This window comes from Lissotriton vulgaris, unplaced genomic scaffold, assembly GCF_964263255.1.
Source record: "Lissotriton vulgaris unplaced genomic scaffold, aLisVul1.2 SCAFFOLD_4766, whole genome shotgun sequence".
NCBI classification, from domain to species: domain Eukaryota; kingdom Metazoa; phylum Chordata; class Amphibia; order Caudata; family Salamandridae; genus Lissotriton; species Lissotriton vulgaris.
Genome location: NW_028243891.1, coordinates 87,703 through 110,206, shown reverse-complemented (window position 1 = coordinate 110,206; position 22,504 = coordinate 87,703). Strand labels below are relative to the sequence as shown.

General features: G+C 43.5%; 1 protein-coding gene across 1 annotated transcript in view; it reads right to left on the bottom strand.

The window, feature by feature from the left end:
- LOC147668212 (ARF GTPase-activating protein GIT1-like) overlaps positions 1 to 22,504 on the bottom strand; it is a gene marked incomplete at both ends in the record, with an annotated part of 136,171 nt that overhangs the window by 33,328 nt on the left and 80,339 nt on the right. Inside the window, one exon of the mRNA XM_086948700.1 lies at positions 9,311 to 9,408. Coding sequence (XP_086804826.1) covers positions 9,311 to 9,408 — 98 coding nt within the window. The remainder of the gene's footprint in view (positions 1 to 9,310; positions 9,409 to 22,504) is intronic.

The window sequence follows — 22,504 nt, the reverse complement described above, 5'->3', positions numbered from 1 at the left end:
GTGCTATGCTTTCTGGCTCTAACAGACAGAATGGGCATCGGGTGATAGCCTTGGCGCGCCATTTGCCGGTAAATGAATTAACTGGGAGGGTACCCACCCCAAATTGGTGGTACCTCTTCCTATCGCAGGAAAGCATAATAAAATCCCAGTACCCTTCATAAGCGTGGTCATGTTTGATCTCCAGGAAATCTCTTGTTAAAGAGGGACTGGTTAAAATCCTAAAACGTTTCATGGAGACCATGTTCCAGTATAGCTCCTTAAAGGCCTTCCTAGGCGGGAAAATATTAGCTACGGGATTCTACCAGAGATTTTAATCCCATTGCGTTATAGGTTGCCTTAGCCTCATTCATCCACAAAATTTTGCATGCACTGTCGGCATCTCTAACCTCAAGAAAAGCCTGAGCATACTGAGAGAGCTCAGGGGTGACCCACAGCCTCCTCCAGTAGGCCACAGGTCTATAACGTGCCACATTCTCAATGCGTTGGCATCCCAAATCCTAATAGAGGGGCAATAGTGGCGTAGATGGAGGGAGGCTAGTTATTCCCCTCACAAACTTTTTTGGGGAGCTCGTGAGTGCTGCCAGGTTACTAAAACCCCCAGAGTTCGGCCCCATACAGGACCGCACTAATTTTCATATTGTAAATTTTAAGCATGGGGGCAATCGGTTTTGTGAGTGAGAGGCTCTGTTCCTTTATTAGTGCACCCGCTAATTGTGCGTGTTTAACAGCCAACTGATTTGTGTGAGGTTTCCAATCCAATTTAGAGCCTAATGTTATGCAGAGATAGGAAAAGACCTGGGTCTGCCCTAGCATGACTTTGTTCATGAGCACCCTCCCTCTTACTGACTTATGCTTATGTAAGACCATGAACTTTGTCTTGTTCACATTAATCATAAGCCCATGGTCCTTGCAGAACAACTCGAATCTCCCAATAGCCTTCTGGAGACCTTGTTGCGTTTTGGAAATCAACAAGGTGTCATCTGCAAACATTAGCAGAGGGATCTTCCTCCCGTCAAGTGTGGGGGCGTCAGTAGGATGAGACGTAAAATACTGAATCACCCTATTGATGTACAGGGAAAAAAGTGTTGGTGCAAGTACACACCCTTGACGAACCCCTCTAGTGATAGAAAACCTCTCAGTTACTCTCCCTTGCTCTCCCCAGCATACTTGTGCGAAGGTCGCATCCTGGAGTTTAATTAGAAAAGTCAATAAATCAAGGGGCATGCTCTATTCGGCAAAAACACTCTATATTTTGGCACGCAGCACTAAGTCGAATGCTGACTTAAGGTCTACGAATGCAGCATAAAGCGTGCCGCCTCTAAGGATTACCACACGCCAGTAAATTAAAACAAATCTAAAAACCTGATTGATGGTGCTCGTATGTGAGCGGAACCCAGCCTGTAAAGGAGACAAAATATCAAACTCATCGATCCAGGCTTCTGGATACAATCAATTAGACTAATGGGCCTATAGTTTCCGGGGTCTGAACAAACCCCCTTTTTAAAAATTGGGATGATCTCAGCACCCTTCCATGAGTCGGGTATAGGGGAACCTTTTGCAATGGCATTAGCCAGGAACTGAATATAAGTCACCCATACTTCCTTATCGTGTAAAAACAGGTCGGCTGGTACACAGTCCAACCTGGGCTCTCTACCCCTCGGACCGTGTTTAATGCTCTTTCGACCTCCAGCTTGGTGAAGTCTAAGGGTGAAATGTCTAAAGGGATGTTAGGGAGACCAAGGGGCAGCTCAGAGTCTTGAACTGGGGAAGCAAACTGGGTCGTGAAATGAGTTACCCACAACTCTGGTGCTACATGATTAGATGGTGGTTCACTGGGCTTCCCCTGCCCCAGTTTGACCAGATTCCAAAATTCAACCATGTTCCTGTCTTTGCTGGCATGGTACAGCTCAATCCAGTACTGCTCATCCCATTCTCTTTTTGCCTTTTTGATCTTATCCCTGTTTTTGGTTCTTATCGCCCTGGCTAATGCCTTATAGACGTACATACAGGATTTCCCATACCATGTTTCAACCAGTGGTTTGGTCCTATTCTTGGGATTTTGTAGTTTAGTTGTAAAAAAGCCCTTCATCTTATTAAAAAGTTTGATATGGATTGAGATAACTTTAGACTCCATTTTCTGGTGAGTAACACAGTTTTGGAGGTCAACTTTAGCCTCGGAGACAATCTCGCTCATAACAGCTAAATGATCCTCTTTATTGAGGCAGTTCGACCATTTTACTCTCCTCATGTTGTTGCTAAGGTGTATTTCCGTACCTACTGAACTGACTTCTGGGGAGTAACTTCCTAGCAAGTGAAGAGACAATAACAGGGGATTGTGATCGCTTTCCACCCTTTCCATAACGACCATATCCTTGAGAAAAACCAATTTTCCTTACTAAAAAGTATATAGTCTATGCGACTACTTCTCAGTCCACTATTGAATGTGGGAGCGCCCTGCTTATCAGATTTCGTCCTCCCATTCGCTGCCCTTAACCCTTGTTCCAGACATAATACTTTGAGTTGTAATGCAGCTTACGTCCACTTTTTAATGGGAGGTAGGGATAGCTGTGGGATATCCCAAGAAAGGTCTTCCTCAAGGGCAAGATCTACAATATTGCTGCCTAGAGGTTCGAAACAGCAATTGAAGTCTCCCGCTACTAGAATGTTTCCCAATTCATTGCAGTAATCAAGATAGGAATCTAACAGGGCAACAATATCCGAAGCTTTACCCCCAGGCTTCCCTCTTGCATAGATATTAAAAATAAAGAGGTCCTTAAGCTCCGGGGTATGGATTTTGATTATTAAAATGCCGCTGCTCTCTGAATCCATCTGTTTGACTTTTTACCGGTCATCCTGTCTTACCCAAGTAATTAGGCCTCCCCATTGGTCTGCCCCGCTGGCTGGGAATAGCAGGCTTAAAAAAGTGTAGATAGCCTTGTCTAAACTCCGGCTCCACAAACCACGATTCCTGAAATATTAGGACATCATTATTGTCAATAAAGGAGAGCCAGTCTAATGACGTTAGTTTACTTTTTAGCCCGGCAATATTCCATGAAACCAAGGACAAGGGCTAGGATTGCTGTTTTGATAAAGCCGATTAACACTAGGAGTTAAGTTGGAAGCAATTTTGCCCGGCACTGAGCACACAATGTGCTTTGTGACCTTACTTGCACGGTGCACCCCTGCTTGATCCTCCCGGTTATTTGGGCCCTCAGATGCATTGGTTAATATTGGTATCGGGACCCCTTCACTACGGTTAGTCGTTATGTTTGTAATATCTCTTGAGCCCTTGGGTGCGCTATCCCCATAGATATTAGAATCAGTTTTTAAATGTAGTCAGTCGTTTTCCTCCAACGTGCTAAGCACCTCAAATCTATTGGAGGTCAGGGCTGCCCGCTTGTTAGACCCTGACGAGTTAGCGATTGTCCTCTCCCTTGGAACCCTTGGATACATACCAGGTTCATAACAGTAACCCAACGGGGGAACACTAATAGCCTCTATGCTAGCCCTAAAGGGGGCTGCCAGATCCAAGATACAGTGAGCCATGTTTGGGGACACAATCACCATCCAGACCTTTGTCAGAATGTCCTACCCATGCAACCGTTCTCACCATCTTGAACTCTGCAAAGAGATGGTTCCTAAGCCCTCTTAGTATTCAAAAAGTGGAGGGCCTTATTCTTAAGTGAGGACCAATGTTCACTTTCTCTAGGTTGGAGTTTCAGAACATTTGCTAGTATGATGGTGTGTGGAATCGCCTCGGGTGAAAGGTGCAGGGAAATAGCTGCCGGCGAGGCCCCTCTCAATCCCTGTAGTCTCCCTACTGGGCCCTTTGGCCCCTCCCTTCCAGTCTGTACATGTAATGTAGAAAGGTTTGGGGGGGGATTACAGTGGAAGATGAAGGACGGGCCCTATTAGCTCGTGGTGATCTAGGCGAGGTTCTTGACTCGCTGATGGCTGAATTTTCAGTTTGACTATTTCCGGGAATATCGAGTCGGTCTTTAGATAAGTGTTTCTCAATGTAGCTCAGCCTCTGGTCAATTGCTTCTAATTTGGACATAACAAGATTGATCAGGGTTAAAAGCTTTTCTTCCAGTGGTTTCTTCCAGTGGTTTTAAGAGTTCCTCTTGGGCCCTCAAGGGGTCAGGGTGTCCTTTCGACGGAGCAGGTAGAACAAAGCTAACCTCGCCCCCCCCCCCCCCCCCTTTGTGTTATGGGTGTCAATGGATGGACTTTTGGACCCTCTCTACCCAGAAACTACATTCCTACTCTTTGCCTGCTTTGAAACCTGATGGCTAGCTTTAGGGGCACTGCGCACTTTCCTTTTCTTTGTTTGATCATTTCTTTTGGGAGCTTGCAACTTTCGCTGCCTGGTGCGCATGTTGGAAGGAGAGGAGGGGGGTCCGACAGGGGGTGTTTACCACTTGACAAGAATGGGAGGTACCCAACTTTGAGCTAGCTACCGTCCCAGGCGAGGTTTGGGAGCTCATGGCTATAGGAGCTTGGGCTCATGGCTATACGAGCTGGAGACTCTGGCACTGGAACGTGCCCTACAAATGGATGTGATGGATCTAATGACAGCCTCCGTTCTGTTAGCTCAATTTCGTGTATTAACACGGATTCTGCCCGTAAGAGAAAGGCATCTAGTGTCCCCACCACACCTGACCCTGCCTCCCCCTACGTAGTGCTTTGCTCATAACCTCATAAATAGAATTTGTCAATTTGCAAGATAAGTAGCTAGCATTAATAACAACTCAATCCGTTAACAAGTCACTCCCTGCCAAGTGGGAGAAGAGCCCCCCTTATGTCCTAAGTCAATTGCAACTGCTTACTTGGGTTCCAATAGAGGTGTTAGAGGGATGGCCCAGCCCAGCCTCTACCTGCCGCTGAGGAGCGCGGACGGGCCTGCCCTTGGCCCGGGCTGCGGGAGCCCTTATGCGGTTGTAAACCGCCTCCAGGCGCTTTCCCGGTGATGCTGGCAAGATGCGCAACACAGGGAACGCCGGGAAATGCAGTCCGGATGGAGTCTGATGGCAAAAACAGCACTCGAGCGGCGTAAGTCAGAGAAAGTGTTGCGGTCCCCTCCGCCCACCAGCAACACCACCACAGTGGGAGGTAAGTTATGGCACAAAGTAAGAGTAAATCGTTCTTGATTTGCATATGACCAAGTCTGAACCTCTGGTGGTATGGTGAGAAAAAGAATGATGGATTTAACTCAGATCCATGGACTGGGGGTGAATGTTTTGATTTGTTCTGCATTCCGTCCATCAATTGTATATCTTTGTACTGCCGGTGTATTCAACTGTGTAGCCTTGGCCCGTGTCATGTATGTGCATCTAACTTGCATGATCGAGGTACCTATTAGCGGTTATACCACATGTCTCTTGGACCTTTTTCAAGTGCTTGCCGATCTTTTTAACCAGCATCCCCCCACCCCCGCTGCCTGCCATGGGCGGCAATCTGAGCGATAGCCCCGGGTGCCAGAAGCTCTAGCTACGCCACTGCACCTCACACCTCAGTACGCCGTTGAATCAAGATTACAAATTGTAAGAAAAAACGTCAGGATTTTCCCCAAACAAGTATTGCCAGTGGGAAGGTAATGGAATGTATTCAAGTAAAATTCTCTGGCATGGATGAAACTTGTAGAATTTGTTGTGCAAACACGGATTTCGGCAGCTAATTCTCATTCCAAGGGTCCAAACCCTTAAGGGTGCAGTACTATACAGCCAGTCATCATGGCACTCTGCAGTACTAGTATTTTATTTTATTTATTTATTTATTTATTCAAAGTTTTATATAGCGCGAACAAGATCCTTACAGATATCAGAGCGCTTCACAGTGACATGGTAGGGGCAGTAGGAATGAACAGGGGTAATGGGAGCAATGTAGTAGTCACTAACATGAAAGGAAAATAATAACATACATAAAAAATATACAGTCAGGTAACATATCAATATACAGTTAGGTAAACAGGTAGTATAAGACGGCACAAGTCATTGATCCCACTACAGAGGTGTTCAGGTACACTTTGGGTGTGTGGAAGGCTTATACCAGTGTTATAGTATAGAGAGAGCACTGAGTGGGGGCACCCGGGAGGGTGAATCAGTGACCCAACGTGTATCATATATAGTAAGAAAGTAGCGTAGTAGTGTCTCCAACAAGTAGAGGTATAGTGCCAAAGGACAAGGTGAGTATTGACACAAGGCAATGCAGAGTCTCTGATCCAGCACCTATAAGGTTCAGGAGATCTTGGCCAGAAGGATGGTTTTCACCTCTTTCTTGAAGAGTGCAGTGGAGGAGATACGCCTGGTTTCAGGAGGGAGCGCATTCCAGATCCTGGGTGCCATTCCTGAGAAGGAGCGCTTATAAGTTTTCTCTTTCCGGAATCTACGGGGTTTCAGGAGTAGATTTTTTGAGCTTCTATTGGATCTCGAGCCTCCTGATATAGACAGCTTTTGAGCGAGGTAGTTAGGTGCATTGTGGTGCACGGCCGCGTGTGTCATAACTGCAATTTTTAGTTGTATTCTGGCTTCAAAAGGCAGCCATTTTAGGGACTTTAAGTCTGGGGAAATATGCAAATGTTTTCTTGAGCCAGTAATGAGTCTTGCGGCAGCGTTCAGGGAGGCTCTTAAGGGTGCTGTTGTGGATAGCGGGAGTCCGCTGAGGGCCACAATTCCGTAGTCTATTCGAGGGATGACTAACGCTTGTACAGCAGTTTGGAAGTCTTCAGTAGGGAGGAAGGGTTTAATTTTCCTCAGTGTGTTGATTTGGAAATTAGCTGCTTTTGTGGCTTTGCTGACGTGCTGCTGCATGTTGAGCTTGGCGTCTAGTGTGATGCCTAGGGATTTCGCTGAGTCCACGATGGTGGGTTGGACATTGAGTGCTGTTAGGTTGTTGAGCCATGTTTGGGTGGTGGAAATTTTCGCCGAGGGTGAGATGAGAAGGAACTCAGTTTTCAGAGCATTTAGTTTGAGGTGATTATCGGCTAGCCAAGATTGAGTGTTTATAAGCGTGGAATTCAGATGTTTGATATCTTCCGGAGATTGAAGCTTTAGGTACAGTTGTGTGTCGTCGGCGTACATATGGAATTGGACATTAGAAGCTTGGAGCAAGGTGGCGAGCGGTTCCATGACGAGGTTGAACAATGTGGGGGAGAGGGAGGATCCTTGTGGAACACCTAGATCGGCAGGCACAGGTGAAGATAGCACATTGTCGATCTTGAACTTCTGAGACCGGTTGTGAAGGAAGGACGAAAACCATTTGAGAACCGTTCCCGATAGACCCATTCTAGTGCTTAGCAGCTCCAGCAAGTTCTCATGTTTGACCGTGTCAAAAGCTGACGACAGGTCAAGAAGGATGAGGAGGCAGGACTCATTGCGATCAAGAATTTGGAGGGCGTCATCAATTATGTGTGTCATAGCTGTTTCCGTGCTATGTTTCGCTCGGAAGCCTGATTGATGAGAGTTGAGGAGGTCAAATTGGTCAATGTGTCTTGTTAGTTGGAGTTGGACACATTTCTCCAGCAGTTTGGCCAGGGTGGGGATATTGGTGATGGGCCGGTAGTTGTTTAGGTCAGACGGATCAGCTGTAGGTTTCTTGAGTATAGGCGTGACTTGCCCCACCTTGAGGGAGTCTAGAATGAGGCCTTGTTGCAGGGAGCAGTTGATGATTTTGGTCCAGAGAGGGAGGAGCAAGGGGATAAAGTCTTTTACAGCATTAGCAGGTAGAGGGTCTGTGAGGTGATTAGAGGGCTTCAAGGTGCAGAGCAGTTTGTGTATTGTTTCTTCCGAGTAGGTATCGAAGTATCGCCAGGATGCCATGTTTTTAGGTTGAGTGTTAGCCATTCTTGTGTGGTTGGGGAATCGGCTTACATCCATGATGAGGTCATTTCTTATGTTGTCAGTCTTTAGCTTAAAGAAAGCAGAGAAGTCTTCACAGTGAGGGGTGTCGCTTGTTGTGCTATTTGATTGTAAGGGTTGTGCCTTTGTTTGGGTCTTGATTAGTTCGAACAGTTTTCTTGGCCTGTTTTTTGCTTGGTCCAACTGGCGGCTGAAGAAGTCCAACTTTGTGCGCTTTATTTTCCTGAAGTAGGCATTTCTCTTATTTTTAAGCCTTTTGAGGTGCAGTGCTGAGGGGTCCGCTCTCCAGGTGCGCTCTGCCATTCGCATCGAACGCCTGTCGTCATTGAGTCTGTCGTCATACCAGGGGTTAGAAGTTTTGGTGGAGACTCTCTTCAGTTGCAGTGGAGCGACTTCATTGACTAATGTGTTCATAGATTCAAGGTAGTGGTCAGTCAGTGATTGAACATCCGAGGCACCTGAAGGGGGAAGGAGGAGATTGCCGATGTGGGGAGGCATAGTAGAGGGGTTGAGATTCTTCATGTCCCTTTTCCATGTTTTGGATTTGATTGGTTGAGCCGGGTTAGGTTTAACTTTTTCATTGATGAAGAAGGTGATAATGTGGTGGTCTGACCAGTCGCAGGGTAGAATCGTCTCCAGTTGTGTGGAATTCTCTTTGGCAATGATGAGATCAAGTATCGAGCCTTTGTCGTGTGTTGGTCTATCGCATATTTGGGTGAGGTCAAGCGCATTAAGGAAAGTTTTGAGACTATTCACCACTGTGTCTTTCTGATCGACGCTGGTTTTCATGTAAGGCTCATAATTTTTCCAGTTAGTATTGACCTGGCCAACTGTTCTTTATTAATAATTCACCACAGTGATGCCATGGCAGCGCTAGGGTGATCCACTGGGTTTCTAGTGCTTTGAATCAGGCAGACTGAATGAGATCAGGATAAACTGATGAGGCGACGGAAACCTGCACGCAATCTCTAAAGGAGTGTGTACATGCACACTAAGATTTCTAAAGCATGTAGAAGCAAAAACCAGCAGTACAAAGGATTTAAGTAAATCGCTTGAAAGAATGGTAGACAAAATGCATGCTAAATAACAAATAAAAAGAAGAAGGGTGTTTGTAGGACACAAAGGTAAAAACAATACGCAGGAGTTTGAAGCAGGCGACTTTAGACTATATCAAGGTTTGAAAGGCAATGACAGTGCCAAGTGGATATGTGATAACGGGACAATGTGATATATACCATAATATAACATAAAACACTAATGCAACGCTGCTCGTGAAATAAAATACACCCTACACAATGTAGGAATATATTGAAACATTAAAGTTGAGACTACAATATATTGTGCAAGCTATCACACTAGGATATTTATAACAGATAAGGCACAGCAATGCAAAAGAGTAGTTACAATCTGGGACAGCATGGCAGAGAGTGCCAACTGATATGACACTGTCTTACCTGATTGCGCGTAGCGGAGTACTCTGGATTTACGGGCAGGAAGGGCACAGCACTCCGTTCCGTCACCAGCGTGCTATGGTTCTGCGTGGTCAACCAGACTGAAGCAAGAGAGGAAACCAAGGTTAATGCATGGCAGTCAATGCCCACCCAATAGGTTCAAAATGAGCCAAAACTGAGACATGGGCACAACAACGACAAAAGAGACAAATTCACAGATTTCTATGCACCTTCCTGTGAGAACTGGGGATTCAGAGTGGTTGATGGAAGAATGCATTTGGTCGTCGGCCACTTCCACAGTATCTGCCTTTAAACACAAACCATCTCCAACCTCTCTTGATGTACTTCATATATTCGAGGTAAGCTAGGGGACTGAGTCGAGATGGACTAAGGGAAAAGAGCTCGGAGAAGTTCGAACTGCTTCCATGAACCAAATTAATGGATCAGATTAAGTACTTTGTAAATGGATGATCATTAATCTGCATATTTCATACTCCTCTTTTCTTGTCAGCGCAGTCTTCTCACTTTATCCTTCAGCGCGTACTTTATGTTGTCTTCTCCAATCCAACATTCCCACACACAACTCCCCCACTGATCTGTAAGCAATGCATTCTCGCTTCCTTTGGTGCTGTTCAGATTTTGACAGCTCTGCATTTCCTTCGCACACTTATGACCTTTATGACCCACTGGCGAGCACTGTGAGCAACTCGCACTATCTTCAGCCTCAACTCCAATATTCTCAATTGTGGCAGGTCAATTTCTGATTTTTTTTAGGAATGGTTGAAAAGTAGCGATTTTGAACAGCAGAAAGTGCTGCCCTGATAGTGCAGCTCAGGGCAAAAAACTAGAAATCTCACAATGCAAACTTACTCAGACACCTTGAGATGCCTCCGTTCCCAATATGTATTACACAAAACTCATACATCGCTTACAAAAACAACCTAGAGAAACGCAACATCTGGAAAAAGCAAACAATCTTAGAAAATGCAAGAAGACATAAAACAAAGCTCTCGCTCCTTCAGCCTTCTCGGAGAGCTGAACACTCACCTATAAGACCATGCTGACCCAAACATGGCCCCACTCCTCGAAGACCTAGGTAACCTCAGCCTCACCAGACATGTGAGAAGACCCACACACTCCACCAGTCATCTCCTGGACCCAATTTGAACCACTTTCAACAACATCTCAGTCAACAAACACATGCCCATCGCCTGAACCGATCACACCCTCATCACATTCACCATTCCAGTTCTGCACCGATTCAGAACTGCTACTGCCATTCTAGCCCACTGAAATTGGAAGATCCCAGGAAAATACTAGACAACCATACTCAAGAGAACACGAGACTGAACACAACAGCACGCCTTTTTTGTAAATGTACATTGTCTTTTGAGAAATAGACGCTGTTAGCCATTTAGCAGCACCTGACTTTATCCTTGATGAGTCTTTGTTGAAATGGTGTACCGATACGTGCACCATTTTATGACACACGTTTTTCCAATTCATACACGCCAATGTCATGCTAGCCTTTTGTAGAGTTTCTTATCATTACACGCATTTTCCAAATACACGCTGATGTCAGGATAGCTTTTTGTAGATTTTCGGCTTACAACATGCCGCGCCAACAAGGGACGAACATCCCGTTCCCGCTCCAATAGGCAGTAAGAAGGAGCAAGAATAGATACACACATTTGGTAATGTGACTACATGTAGCGCCCAGTGTTCCATTAGAATTTGAAGGGGATACGGTTTTAATTAATTTTTCCACTCTCACACCCTTTCCGTTTGTTTAGACTGCAATTGGGTTGACTATTTAGCAACCCACCACGGAAGATCTGCTGACACCGTAAAGTTACCATACTACCAAGATTGAGGACACCTTGACCAATTGGAAAGTTATTAGTCCTTACCATCGTTGCCCATCCTAGTATGTTCCCCCACTTCACTATAATTTTACTTACAGGACAGTAACTGTCCCATCATGTAATACATGATTAAATTTCATTGCAGATATTTTAGGAGCATCTTTGCTGCACACCCCGGACGGCCATTCACAGCCGTTTCTATAGTAAGTACCATTTTCGCATACCTACTGCCCGATTCACCATATGATACTACGCACACTGAACGCAATTCATTATTTTTTTAGGTGCTCCACACAAACTGTTGTACTGATGAAGACCCCACAATGAGGAACTAATAACCCTTCACGTCTTGGGGTCGAAACGTAGACTACCATACACCCTCAAACCATAGGAACAGAAGATATTGATTTATCGTGACCTGTGTGTTATGATTATAGGGAACTATGGACCTAATTTAGGCTGTAAAGGTTCAACTGTATATAACATGAGAACGTGTTCATGTCACATCACTTTTACCCAGTGCCCCACCTACCTTATCACTCCCATTTCCCCCTAATACCTTCCTTTCTCTTTTCACTGAGAGCACTGTAAATATCACAAAGAATGTATCAAAAGTAGTTTCATGGATCTGTATTAATGCTTTGATTAACAAGAGTATTGAACGAATGTTCCATTTTGTATAATAAATTGATGTTCTAAAAGTGATATATGGATCAATATGGATGCTCTGAATCACAAGAGCAATGTGTAACCTTTTTCTATATTTTGTAATTAAATATGTTGACTTGATGAATTTAAAAACAATCTTCCTTTGGTGAATCATTCATGTAAATATAATGCCATAGGGACTACCTTGACCCTTCTCCAAACGTACTGATATTTTGACCCAGGTCTAGGTAGCAGTTTTTTGTGGGCTCACCCTGTGTTATGTTGCCCTTTAATTCTTTCAGAATGTGTCTGTATGTATTCCACTGTATCTTGGTTTCCCCTGCCTAGCAACTAGGGTAGTTGCTGATGAAGAAGTCCTGTGTAGGCTGTTCCCTACCTTGCTCCTGTGTTCTTTTAATAAACTACACCTTTTACTTAAATTGTGTGGTTTCAACTTTACAATTTTGGCGACTTGGCTTCCAAGAACACCAGGAATCTGAAGAACCCATTTCTTTCTACAATTTTTCTTCTTATTTTTTTTTTTTAAAAAAAGAGAGAAACTTCAAGGAAATTCATCTTGGAAAACTTCAAGAAAATTCATCTTATAAACATCTATCTTCAAACGTTCAACTTCGACCTACTTCTAGTCGAGTTTCACCGTTTTATAACCTGGATGAACATTTCCTGAATTCAACTTCGAGGAACTTTGTGAGTAACCCTTCATTGTTTACTCCGCTCTCCTCTTATCGGCCATAAATCATTCCATTTTGTGCTACTTTACGTTTATGTGACTTCCTATTAACCTTGGATATCTCAAAACCTTGTTAACATTGAATGCGTCTTTTGAAACCTTCAAAACGATCGTTACCTTCATGCGCTTCAGCACGCAGCAGCTCGTTCCATTCTCGCTCTTCGCTCCTGTGTTATTGTGTGACGTCAGCTCGTACGTCTCCACGCATTGACGAGCGTCAAGATCTGCGTCAGGGATCATCTCCTTGACAACCCAGAGCGTCGATCAGAGAGTTCATCTCCATGGTAACACGTTTTCCCTACGCGTTTGGAAACGCGTTTCAAAGCAAATTTCACACGTTTTATTTTACCTTTCTGCACGCGTTTGAAAGCGCGTTTTCAGAGCGTTTTCAGCACATTACGCTCAACTGTTAAAAGACTTATCTTTAATTGCCAAATACATTAAGAGTGAGTTATTAATTCTTTTCTTTTCATATTCTTCGTTTTAAGTGCACATTCAAAGGATTCTTCTACCAACTTAAGTCTTCAAGTAAGATTTTTATTATTCTTTATTATTCTCTTTGTTCAAAATGACTTCCCAGAATTTTACTATTCAATCTCCACAACCCTTTTGGCCTACTGGTTTAGAACCTTGTATGAAATGGCTTCAATGGAAAGCATATTTTATGAACTTTATTGACACTATTGATGAGGATGGTAAAATGAAACCAGAAAGAAAGAAAAAACTATTTTTACACTCATTAGGTGCTGGTGGTCTTAAGGTTTATGAAGAAATGCCCAAAAGTGGTGGAAGTGGTGATTCTAATGTTTTTGACGATATTCTAAAAGACTTTGACAGTCATTTTTCGCCTAAAGTTTGTATAGGTATTACCCGTTACAAGTTTTTTCACAGGAAACAAAGACCTGGAGAAAACATTGACGTTTATATTGCTGAACTTAAAAAGATAGCTGAAGATTGCAAATTCGATCACCTTCAAGAGCAATTTATTAGAGACCAAGTAGTTATGCATGCTTCGGATCCGTCCATTCAAGACAGATTATGGATAAATGGAGATTCTGATCTCAAAGATATATTGGCTATTGTCAGAAAAGCAGAACTTTCCGGTCGAAGTGCTAAAGCTATTAAAAATGAAGAAAAAGCCATTTCTGATGCTAAAATTACCAGTGACCAAACTGTTGCAAAGGTTCAAGGAAAATCCAACTATAAGCAAAAGCTTCAATATAAAAACAAACCTACTGAATTTAAAAAGAGTGATAATTTAAAATGCTTTCGTTGTGGTAGCAGTTCACACTTAGCCAATTACAAGCTTTGTCCAGCATTGAAGGAAAAGTGCTCTAATTGCAATTTAATTGGTCATTATTCAAGAGCGTGCAATAGACTAAAAAGCAAAAAAGTTAAAATTGTTTATGATTCATCGTCTGATGATGAAGAAGTTTTGAGTAATAAGGTTATGCACTGTTATGTTGATGATGACTGTGTAAAGAGTATCACACCTTGTTCTATGAATGAAATCTGCATACCTAAACCTCTTGAGAAAGTTTACATTTTTAACGTTAATGACTCAGGGAAAAGGAATGTCCTCAAGAAACCTATTTGTAACATGCTTATTGGTGGAGTTCCCATAGACATATATGCTGACTCTGGTTCCCCATATTCCATCATCAATGAAAATGTTTGGAATTCTAAATTTGTTCGGTATTTAGGTAATGAACTTTATTCTCAACACAGGAGCATTAATAATGTCCTTTTGATTTAGACCTAAGTTCGGTAGTCACAGTTGATGCTAGTAATAAAGGCTTGGGAGGTGTTTTATCTCAAATTGACAGCTCTGGTAAAGAACGCATTGTGGCTTTTGCGTCAAGAGCACTTTCTGTTCCGGAGAGCAAATTCTCAGTCATTGAGAAGGAAACCTTAGCTGTAGTATGGGCTTTTGAGCACTTTCGCAGTTTTGTATGGGGAAGAGAGTGTGTTGTGCGATCTGACCATAAACCTCTCACTAAACTCCTTTCTACTGAAGGTCTTTACAATGCCACTGCTAGAATTGCTAGAATGTCCATGCGGCTACAGGATTTTATTGTTAAAATTGAATATCTACCTGGTAAAAGCAACGTTATTGCTGACTTTCTCTCCCGAATGCCTACTGATTTAAAAGAATGTGAGGTGAATGAGTGGGATTCCCTTCACATTGCTTATATTCTTGATAGCAATCCTTTTTGTATAGACAAAAAATTGTGGAAGGATGATTATCTCAAAGATAGTATCTTAATTTCTATCATCACCTCCATTCGCGAGGGTTGGACAGATAAGAAAGATTTGTCTTCTGATCTTAAACCCTATTGGGAGGTTAGAAATGAGCTGACTGTTTGTGATGATACAATTTTTAGAGGTGAAAAAGCCATTCCACCTTCTTCTTTAAGGAAGGGTATCATTGATCTGTGTCACAAAGATCATTGTGGTATTGTTAAAACCAAACAGAATGTTAAACAATGGTATTGGTGGCCTGGTATTGATGTCCTTACTGAAAGAATTGTTCGTGAATGTGTCACTTGTGCTAATTCTGATAAAGTTCTCAACACACTCAAACCTGACATGTGTGAACCCTTAGTTCCAGAGGGTCCTTGGCATACTGTTGCCATAGACATTATGGGACCAATTGGAGACGATCATAAATTTATTATTTCTATAATTGATGTATTTTCCAGATGGCCTAATATCACCATTGTGGACAAGGTTGATTCTTCTTCTGTTTTGAATTTTATTGACAGAGTTTTCATTGAAGAAGGGTTGCCCAACCAAGTTATCAGTGATAATGGTGTTCAGTTCACGTCCAAATTAACTAAATCCTATTTTGAACGTGTGGGTATTGTACATAAGACTACCTCCCTTTACAACCCTAGCGGTAATGGACTTTGCGAGAGGTTCAACAGAGTTTTGAAAAATGCCATACAAATTGCTGTACAAAATGGTGAGGATTGGGAAACTTCAGCCTTCAAAGCTGACCAATATTCATGATGCTTTAAAAATGTCTCCCTTTGAAATCATGAGAGGTCGTGTTGCCAGAACTAAATGCAATCCCAAATGGTTACATAAAAAATCTTGCTTAGACATTTGCATGAATAAAGTTAGAACTGATGTTATTGATAAGCACCTAGAGTATAAGAGAAACTTTGATAAGAAATGTTGCTCTAGCACTGCAGAAGTTCATGTTGGCATGTGGGTTAAAGTTAAAAAACCCTGGAAAGTCCGTAAGGGAGATTCCCAATTTTCTGAACCTCTTTTGGTCAAAAAGATACTCCGAAATGCCGTCCTTCTCAGCGATGGTAAAGTGTGGAATCTTAAAAGAATTGCCATCTACAGAGGAAAAAATTGTCTAACTAATGACTACTTTATTTCTCCTGACCTGCCATGTACTTCCACTCTTAATTCCACTCCTTGTGGGGATCATGGTGGTTTTAGTGTTTCTGAAAATCTTTCCTCCAATCCTAACCCTTCCTCCCCCAATGCATGTAATGTTCCTTCTAGTGCAAATGTAGTTGACCCTTTTTCCAATTCTGATGGGTCTGTTCCGTCCTCTAGTGTTCCTGCTACTCCTGTTTCTATTCCACAGAATCATGACGTCAATTCAACTTCTGTCAATGAACTTCCATGTAGCAGTGATGCATTGGTAAACCGGAAACGCATTTGTTCTAAACCCAAGTGGCTAGAAGATTTTGTTTGCTGAACGTCTTATCTCTCTAACTTGTTTTGTTTTCTCTTACCTCATTTTGTAAAAGGGGAAGATGTGTTATGTTGCCCTTTAATTCTTTCAGAATGTGTCTGTATGTATTCCACTGTATCTTGGTTTCCCCTGCCTAGCAACTAGGGTAGTTGCTGATGAAGAAGTCCTGTGTAGGCTGTTCCCTACCTTGCTCCTGTGTTCTTTTAATAAACTACACCTTTTACTTAAATTGTGTGGTTTCAACTTTACACCCTGTTAAAACTTAACACTCCACCTAGTGGTAGGCTGAACTCTAACCTACTCCCAATAAAAACCTTGGGTTTGACCTCTTAACTCCTCCCATGCTCATAACTAGCTGAGCTTGTCATGAGCCACGGCGCTCCGGTGCTCATGACGAGCTCAGCTCTCATGGCCCGTGGAACGCTCAGGTGCGGGGAGAATTCCCCTGCTGTGCTGAGCGTTCCACGGGAGCCAATGCACCTGTGACGAGCTCAGCTCGTCATGAGAACAGGAGCACCGTTTGAGAATGCGGGCGCTGTGCGCGCCCCTTTCTCCCCCAGCACAGCAGGTAAATAATCCCTGCAGTGAAGGTGTTAAGTCAATGCCATATCAACTTCCTGTTTTCACACCATGAAGAAAATAATCAAATGTCTTTCAACCAGCACTTGCAAACCCGTCACACGCACCCTAGTCACAAGCAAGCTGGCCTACTGCAACGCCTGCAACGCGGGAATCAGCAAAGAAGTCCCCAGACGACTTAAAACCATTCAGAGCGCGGCACACTCAATCTTCCACACCACATGGATATCACACTGCCCCTCAGTGAGCTCCAGTGGCTCACCATGTTATGTCAAAGTGGCCGTGATCTGAGGGGAGCAATTTACCCATTCATTTTTAATTTCACAAAAACAGTTCCCCAACTTTCTGTAACAAGATAACCATAATAGAACAGTTAATTCCAACAGTAGAATTGTTTAAGCTGAAGTGGGGGGAGAAGGAGACTATTGTGCTGTGAAAACAAAGGAGAGGCAGACTGCTAAACAACCCTTCTTGCCAGGTGCCTGCTTGCCTGAAAGACATGTAAATGTGTGCAACTGGTTAATCTGTAAATGTAAATGGTGCTTGCCATCCTGTATTGGATTTAATTGATGGAATCACTTGACGCTTCCTGATGAGACAGATTTATTATTTTTGAGTGGTACTGCAAGGGATTTACCAGCTGAACTAAGTGTGTGCTTTTAATGGACAGTTATAAAAGAAAAAAACACTATGTACAACGTGGATACTAATAAAATCTTTATTTTGGCAACACTTTTTTTTTAACAAATTCAAATTCAAAAGCTTTATTCGACAGCATTGTCATAAAAGCATTGACCCCCTAACCTATACATCAGTAAATACTATTCTAAAATACAATCACATTTTAAAACACACATTAAATTCAAAACGCTGGCGAATCATGACTAAAAAGAATGCATTTAGTGCTAAAAACTCCAATTCACTAAACATGATTAATTAAATAATTAATCTACATAAAATCACGTTACATTTCTTCTAACTCCACTGGCTAAAGTGCGAGTGCGAATGATCCATGCCCACCCCAGATATTTTGCTACTGCAATTGCTAAAGGAGGGGAGCTGTTTGATCCCAAGATTCTAAGTGCTTCCTGGCACCTACGTGTCCCAAAATTCTGACACGCTGGTTTTAACCACCTCCTTCTTGGAGAAGCATAAAGAGAGCAGGCAAACAGAAATTGCGAGGTGTCCTCAACCAAGTCTTTACAATGGTTGCATACATTAACATTACTAGGCGACCACTTTTGTGTGAAAGCGTTAAGGGGCAAGCTACCAGCTCTAAATTGGAAGTACAATTTTCTATCCATAGGTTTTGTAATAAAATCCCAGTATTGTTCACAAAGTGGAGCAAATTTGATTTCCAAATACCGGGATGTTAACATGGAATGTGGGTTAGAGGTCAACACAGAATGCAAAGTCATATCCCAGTACATTTTTTTCACAATCTCCTTTGATGGGAAGGCATTTGGGTCAGTGTTAGTCCATAGATGGTCTAGGTGGAGTTTTGTTAATAGGTTCCGGATCTCGTTGAGCCATGTTATTGTATGGAACCGGTCCTTCTTAATAATGTCCATGAGGGCGGAGGCATAATGACCTAGCTCCGGCGTTGACATTATTCGTCTCCAGAATAGTAATGGGCGCAGTCGAGCCAGGTCCTCAATCTTTTTCCTCCCCAGGTCATACAACAGGGGGATTGTTGGTGTGTTCTGTGGAACGCCAATCAGACGTCGCAAAAACTTGTTCTCAGCAGTGGACAAAATGCTCAAGTTGGCAAAACCCCACAACTCTGAACCATACAGACAGGCATTTAGCACCTTCATACTATAAATCTCTAACACAGGATGGATAGGTTTGGTTAGTGAAGATTTATGTTTAAGTGCTAGGGCCCCTGCTAGTTGATGGAACTTTAAAACTGCTGAGTCAATATGGGACTTCCATTTCATATTGCCCTGTAAGGAGATACCAAGATATGTAAAAGCATCCACCTGTTCTAAGGCGGCCCCATTAAAAGTTATTGTGCCCCTATATGGCTTGGCTGGATTCATGCACATAAAGTTAGTCTTTAAAGTGTTTAATTCCAAGCCCCGGATCTGGCAGAAATCCCCAAAAGCATGAATTGCCTTCTGAAGGCCACTAGGAGTTCGTGATACCAGCAACGTGTCATCAGCAAACATTAATACTGGTACACGAACCCCGTCAAGTATTGGGGCATCAGTAGGGGATTTCTTCAGGTAGTCCACTATGCCATTGATATATAATGAGAATAAGGTGGGTGCCAGGACGCATCCCTGTCTAACCCCACGCTCTACAGGGAAAGAATCAGTTACCTCACCCTGGGCCCCCCACCTGATCCTAGCGTAGTTATTTTCATGCATGCGGACTAACAATGTCAGTAATTCGGGGCTGATACCAATTTCAGCGAGGACGCTCCACAATTTTTGTCACGGGACTAAGTCAAATGCTGACTTCAAGTCAACAAATACGGCATACAATGGACCATTGATCAAGGTCACATTTCTCCAGTACAAAGTTAGAAAGTAAAAGACCAGGTCAATAGAACTTGTTAGGGGGCGGAAGCCGGCTTGGTAGGGGGAGAGAACATCCTTCTCATCTATCCATGCTTGTAGTTTATTTTGTATCAATCGACCCATCAGTTTTTGTGCAGAATCGATAAGACTGATGGGTCTGTAATTGCTTGGGAGTGTCTTATCACCTTTTTTGAAGACTGGGATGATCTCCGCACCCTTCCATGAATTGGGTATGGAAGCTCCATGGGCGATGGAGTTTGCTAACCAGACAAAGTATTGGCACCATGAAGCCCAGTCGCTTAAGAATACATCGGCCGGTATTCCGTCCATTCCTGGTGCTCTCCCCCCAGACACCCCATCCAACGCTATGTTTACATCACCCAGGGTAAACACTTCGCCTTTGAAGAAGACCATTGGGGGAGGTGGATAATGGCCTGTGTCCAGATTACATGCATATTGTGGCTTAAAAAAGTCTATCCATAAGTTCTTTGCAACGTTGTTTTGTGGACACTCTGCTACCCCCCCCCCCCCCCCCCCCCCATTTTACGATTGTCCAAAACTCTTTTTGCTTCTTAGCTACACATGCTGATTTGAGGTCAAGCCAGTGATTTTCGTCCCAGAGCTTTTTCGCTTTGGTTTGTACTTTTCTGTAGACATCCCTGGCCTTCCTCACTCCTTCTCTGATTTGACTCCTTAGCTCAAGACTAAGTTTCTGACATGCTCTTCTGCATGTTTGATCATACCACCCCTGTTTTGTGGGTGATTTTACCACCTTTTTTTGGCCTACTGGTTTTAGAAAAAAGCCCTGAATTTTGGGAAAAAACTCAGAGTGTGCCTCCTCCATGAATCTGGAGAAGTTGGGTTCGGTACAATGTTCTTTCATAATGTTAATCTCAGAGACAACTAACTTGCTTAGATCTTCTAACATCTCTGGCTTCTCTATCAGTCTGCCCCACCTTACATGGCGTTGGTTATTTGTAGAGATAATATCCAGAGTGACTGCGCCCCTTTCTGGGCTTGGAGCTGGCACCCCCTGATTAAATTGTATGATCAAGCATAGTGGATTATGGTCACTCTCTAATCTAGATGTGATGCTCATATCTACCAGCCTGTGCCACTCCCTCACATCCACTAGGATATAATCTATTCGACTTTTTGCCCTTCCATTATCAAATGTGTGAACACCCCATCGGTCAGACGGGGTGCGCCCATTAGCTGCTCTTAAGCCCCTTGCTAAGCACAAGCTCTTGATTTGAATTGCTACCTCAGACCATCTCTTAACCAATGGCAGGTCCAACTGGGGGATTCCCCATTTATTATCCTCTTCTAAGGCCAGTTCACCGTCCTCCGAGCCCAAAGGTTCGAAGGTCGTATTCATGTCTCCACCCACCAAGATAGAAAGATGAGATGGAAGGAGCTCAAGATCATTATCAAGTGCTGTTATTACCTCTGAGGTTTTTCCCCCTGCAACTCCCCTAGCGTATATGTTATAAATGGCCATCTCTTGGCCATTGGCCCAGGTAATCTTAATTGAAAGTATGTCACTATTATTGAGGGAACTTTTTTTTTTACCTTAAAGCTTTTGCTCATTTTGTAGCAGCCCATATACTGGCTGTAATGAAAGTTTAAAATAATGCCTTACATATGCAACTCTCTATTCTCCACTGCACCAACCGTAATTAAGTTCTGTTGCACTCTGGTTACACACAGACCTCTACAGTGGATAATAGAGGTTTCACAATGGCGACAATACATTTCCTACTGATTAACTTAAATGTATTTTTCATTTAAGTTGGGCGTCATTTCATATGTAGTTACCGGAAGGTAAAAGACCAAAAAAGTTAAAATATTTTTTCCACCCCTTTGATCCCGCTTCCACGCTCACCGACCAAGCCCCTGTGCACACAGCATCACAGTTCCCACACTTATTGGCACACATCGCATCCATACACAGAGCTGGAACCGGCTGTTGAGCCTTCTACATTGCTCCTAAAGCCTGGGATGACCTGCCTGTGCACCTCAGAGCCGCTTCTTCTATTTTTGAGTTCCGCAAGAAGCTGATGGCCTCGCTTTATGAATAGGCCTACTCTCTAGCCCTAGGCCAGGCTAGTTTTGCACCGGCAGCAGCGCCGGAATATCCAGCCGGAGGGCAATGTGCTTTACAATTACACATAACCACATGAAGTATAAACAGGGGTTGTACTGCTGACATGAATTCAGGGGCGGATTGGCAAGGCGGGCATTCGGGAATGGGCCGAAGGGCCGGTGTCTCCGTGCCCTCTGTGGGCCGTTTTTTTCTCCCCTGTCCCAGTCCACAGAGAGTGGACTAGGAAAGGGGAGAAAAAAAACGGCCCACAGAGTGCACGGAGACAGAGGCTGCGCGGCCGGACAGCGATTGTCAGCTGTGGCCTCTCCTTCGCCCCTGCCCTGCCAAGCAATCAAGCTGAGGCTGGGCTGGGGAGGGGTGATTGTTTGCAAGAATCGGCCTCCCTGGGGGCCAGGTGTTTCTCAGGCCTTTGAGCCATTTTCACCTCGGCCCCCCTGGGGCCCATGCAGCCCAGAAACGGTGTTAGTCTTAGCACCTCGCCCACAGCCCTTCACATACAGGGCATAGTGGGCGAGGAAGAATGGGTCTTGCTGTGGGGGCCTGGTGATGTTTGGAGTTTTTTTTAATTTTATTTATTTATTTATGCGATTTTATATAGAGCGGACTTTACCCGAAGGTGTCAGAGCGCTTCACCCAAGGAACAACAATAATACATGAGGAGAAAAATTACAAGTGGACAAATTACAAAAGCAAACGTTAAGTTACATGAATCAAAAAAGACAATAGTGAGCAACCAAAATACATGAGGTAGCAATCGGTACATTACAGGAGGAAAAAGTGATATGTGTGCAGGTTACAAAAGCGTACAAAGTACAAGTAGAGGTATAATACTGCAATAAATGGCAGACACTCCAGCACAAGAACAAACGTTACGTAGGCAATGGTGGCACTTGTGCAAGTATCTAAAGCAAACAAAAGTGAGAGGTAGCATACAGTGTAATACCAGAGAAAAGTGACGTGTGCAAGTTACAAAAGGGTACCATACACAGGTACAAGGGTAAATA